Consider the following 4,139-nt stretch of genomic DNA (forward strand, 5'->3'; position numbering starts at 1 on the left):
TAAAAATCAAAAAAAAAAAACAAGGATATTTTCAACATTGTTCATAGAATTCCCAGTTTTAGAGTAATTTGGGTTTGATATGTTTTCATATCCAATTTCTAGACTCTGCAAAGGAAGCTAATTTGCCTGACTTTCTGATTTGAGACATTAGCAGCCAGCCCTGAAAATCTGCAGTCCCTAACTCACTTTATAAATCATCAGGATCTGTTCCTTCTGAAATAGGTCATTATGACAAGTTAACTTCTCTAATGAGTTTTCCAGACATGAAGCATCCAAAGTCTGCCTTGTTAAAAAAAAATACATAAGTAATTAAAACTTCAGGAATTAAATGCATAGTTCTGTAGTATTACCTTTAAAAGCAGATTGTTTGATTGAAATAATAACAGGGTTACTAAATTAGGAAAAAGTAACTTAATATTATTCATCAATTTCATAATTAATATAAACCTTGTGTGAGAATAAAATTAAGCAAGGCAAAGTGATTAGCAGTTTCAAAGTTCCTACCATCCCCAACAGGGTTTCCCTACGTAGCTCTGGCTGTCCCAAAACTTGCTCTGTAGAGCAGTCTGGCCCCAAACTCAGTGATCTCTGCCTCTGACTACAGAGTGCTGCCACTGCCTCCCTCTCAAAGTAACTCTTATACCAAAGAAATTATTGCTATTTAGAATGCTAATAAATAACATTGTTACTATTTACAAACATTTGTTTGTAAACTAAGCAGTAGTTTTCTAGATCCTTAACATATAAAGTACAGCACAGAACTAATATGGAGCACTATATCAGCACCCTCTGATGAGTACTGTTAATATTAAACAACTTACTCCAGGTTTCTATTTCAGCCTCAGGAAGTCTGAAATTCAAGAGCAGTGGCCAAGAAAACAGCCAAGGAGGGACTGGAGTGGCTCAGTGGTTAAGAGCAGTTGCTTCTCTTGCAGAGGACCTGGGTTCAGCTCCCAGTACCCATAACTATTTGTAACTGCAGTTCCAAGTGATCTGACACCCTCTTCTGAACTCTGCAGACAGGCTAGGAGAAAATCTATGGGGCCAACAGCTGCAGGTAGCTTGGTGGTAGCTCTTGCCTAGAAGTTACAAGGCCTTGAATTGGACCTCTAGCTCCACCATTGAAAGAAAGAAAATCTATAAAGCCAAAAGATAGTCATTGTGCCCACTAAAGTAAGGCTTATTTTCTAAATATACATTTCATCATTTTACTACAAAAGTAATAATTAATAAACTCTGGAACTCACATTCCATAAATACCTATGACTGCGTCTACTCATCAGTGAACATCCGACTTAGAAACTATGGGTAGAATAGAAAGACTTTACCTCAGAAGAAAAACCTACTTAGCATTTCTAGTCACTTCTGTTAATATTTGCTTAATGAATAACTAAAAAATATCTAACTTTAACATTAATATAGAAGTAAACACCATTTTAAAAATAGAATTAGTTATAGATACTTCATATTGCAATTTTTTAATATAATTCTGAACAATTATCTGCAAGTGTTTTTGGCAGCCTGTCTACAGATCAGCTCATACATGCTTAGGTAAACATGAGATTCCTTTGTGTTCTAGGACATTTAACCTGCTTTACCTTAAGAATTTACATGTAATTTAAGCCCCAAAAGGAGTGTCTACCACCACTCCTCTCCTCATACAGATGTGTACACAGAACTCAGAGATGCTCCTTTAAAGGGGGCCAGTTACCAAGTTTCCCTCATCACCATATCTATTGCCTTTATTAGGACAGAAATCAAAGTTCAACATAATTTATAAGGACTACCAATCTTATCAAATTACTGAGACGTTTGTTGTTGTTTTGAGACCGTATAGCCCAGCTAGACAGGAACTGTCTATGTAGATAGGGCAAGCCTCAAACTGCTGGGATCTGCATGCTTCAAGCTCCAAGTACTGGGATTACAAGCATGGTTCACTATGCCTGGTTACTGGGGCTTTTAAATGAAGAGGATTTATTTTCCATGTTTTTCTCCCTCCCCCCCCTCTCTCTCACTCTCTCTTCCCTTCCCCTCCCCTCCCTTTTCCCCTCCCTTTTCCCTTCCCCTCTCCCTTCCCTTCCCTTTCCCCTTCTTCCCCTTCTTCCCTTTCCCTTCCCCTTCTTCCCTTCCCCTTCTTCCCCTTCTTCCTTCCCCTTCCCTACCCTCCCTTTTCAGTACCATGGATTGAACCCAGGGCCTTCTGTATGCTATGTAAGTATTCTACCAAGGAGCTATTCTTGAGACAAGGTCTTGTTATGTATTCCAAGATGGACTCAAATCCACAATCCTCTTGCCTTTTCCTCTTAAGTGTAAGGATTACAGGCATGTAGCACCCTGCCCAGTTAGGCTGTCTTAACTAGATATCCAGGCATACTTTATATACAAGATGCTCTAAATATTTCAGAATCATTTAAAAATATTTAGCCTACAACTACCTTTATATAGATTCACAACATAAAAAGAAAAAGCCAATCTCTCAATAATATAGCTCTGGGTATCCTAGAATTGATTATGTAGACCAAGATGCCCTTGAACTCATAGATATACAATTCCTTCAACCTCCAGAGCAGATTAGAGATGCCCACGACACCATACCTGGCTTTTAAAATACATCTTAACTTAAATAATATTAAATCAGGCATATTGGAAAGGGAGAAAATGTAGAGGGCTGGTGAGATAGCTCAGCCATTCGGAGTACTTGTTGCTCTTGCAGAGGACCCAGATTCAAGTCTCAGCATCCACATGGTCGCTCACAAGCTCTGTAACTCCAGTTCCAGAGGATCTGACAACCGTGCCCTCTTCTGACCTCTGCACATACCAGACAAGTGCATGATTCACAAATATGCAAGTAAAACATTCACATACATAAAAGAAATACATCTTTTTAAAAAAAATATTCTTGAATCTAAGTAGAAGAAGGAAATTCAGGTTTTGAATGTGACCAAAGTCAATCTCAACCACTTTAACAAATTCTATTTTTTGAGAAAATTTTCATATTATATACATCTATATGTTTATTCACTATAAACAGGGTTTTGGTTTATTTATTTTATGCGTCTGGGCGTTTTGCCTGCTATGTGTGGATGATGTTCAAGCCTGGTAAGAAAAGGTGTCAAAGGCTCTGGAAGTGAAGTTACAGACTGCTATGAGCTTCCCTGTGAGTTCAGGGAATTGAACTCAGGTCTTCTGCAAGAGCAGTCAGTGCTCTTAAGTTCTGAGCCACCTCTCCAGCCCTGTGATAGATTATTTATAAAAGAGAATGTTGTGCCCCTCATGTCATACAAACGTAGACATTAAAGGAACAAGTATAGAGCGTACCTTGCTGGGCTAAAGTTGATCTGAGCATCCCCGTCTTTGACCAGATTTTCACTTGTCCATCTTCTCCAACTGTGCAGAAAAAAAAAATTATCTGTAAAAAGTAATCTTAAGTTTACATGTGCATATATAAACATCTAAATGTTTAAAATTCAGTTCCAATTTATTCCAAGTGTAGCAGAGTATGTTTTAACTGTAAATTTTAATCAAAATTACATGAAAAAGAAAGCTTTCATTAATGTAACTGAACTTCCATAGTCAAAATTTCATCCTTTCCTTCAAACTTGGAAAACTCAGGAATGTGTTACTCAAATACTACTTCTGTTGCCATTATGATCTCCATTTAGACTTCAAGGAAAGTACTCTCCATGTAGTATCTACTGCAGTTACCACCACCAGGGACATGAAATCCACCTGTGACCATCTTAGGTCAGACAGGAAGAAAGAGTCTGGAGCTACAGAGAGTCATTTAAGAAAGGGATTTCTATTTGGTTGTTTGGTTGTTCGTTTGTTTGTTTGGTTGGTTGTTGTCTTTCCAAGACCAGGACTTACTATATTGCTCTAGCTGTCCCTAACTCACTATGTAGACCAGGCTGGCCTCAAACTCACCGAGATCCACCTGCCCCTGCCTCCTGAGTGAAGTGCACCACCACGCCCAGCAGAATTTTTGTTTTTATTTACTTAGTTGTTATATTCTACTTCTGTGGTGCTAGGGATCAAACCTAGAACCTTGCACATAGCAGATGAATACTCACTCTGCTACTGAGATACATTCCAGCCTAGAACCTATATTTCCTGCCTAATTTTTTTTTTTTTTTTTTTTT

The 4,139-nt window shown here is 38.1% G+C and overlaps 1 protein-coding gene across 2 annotated transcripts in view; it reads right to left on the minus strand.

The window, feature by feature from the left end:
• Window positions 1-4,139, minus strand: part of Ift80 (intraflagellar transport 80) — a 103,134-nt gene that overhangs the window by 81,058 nt on the left and 17,937 nt on the right. For both annotated transcript variants that reach the window (XM_021157702.2, XM_021157703.2), the window contains exon 5: window positions 3,319-3,387. In XM_021157702.2, the coding sequence (XP_021013361.1) occupies window positions 3,319-3,387 (69 nt within the window). The remainder of the gene's footprint in view (window positions 1-3,318; window positions 3,388-4,139) is intronic.

The sequence above is a fragment of the Mus caroli genome, chromosome 3 (genome assembly GCF_900094665.2).
Source record: "Mus caroli chromosome 3, CAROLI_EIJ_v1.1, whole genome shotgun sequence".
NCBI classification, from domain to species: domain Eukaryota; kingdom Metazoa; phylum Chordata; class Mammalia; order Rodentia; family Muridae; genus Mus; species Mus caroli.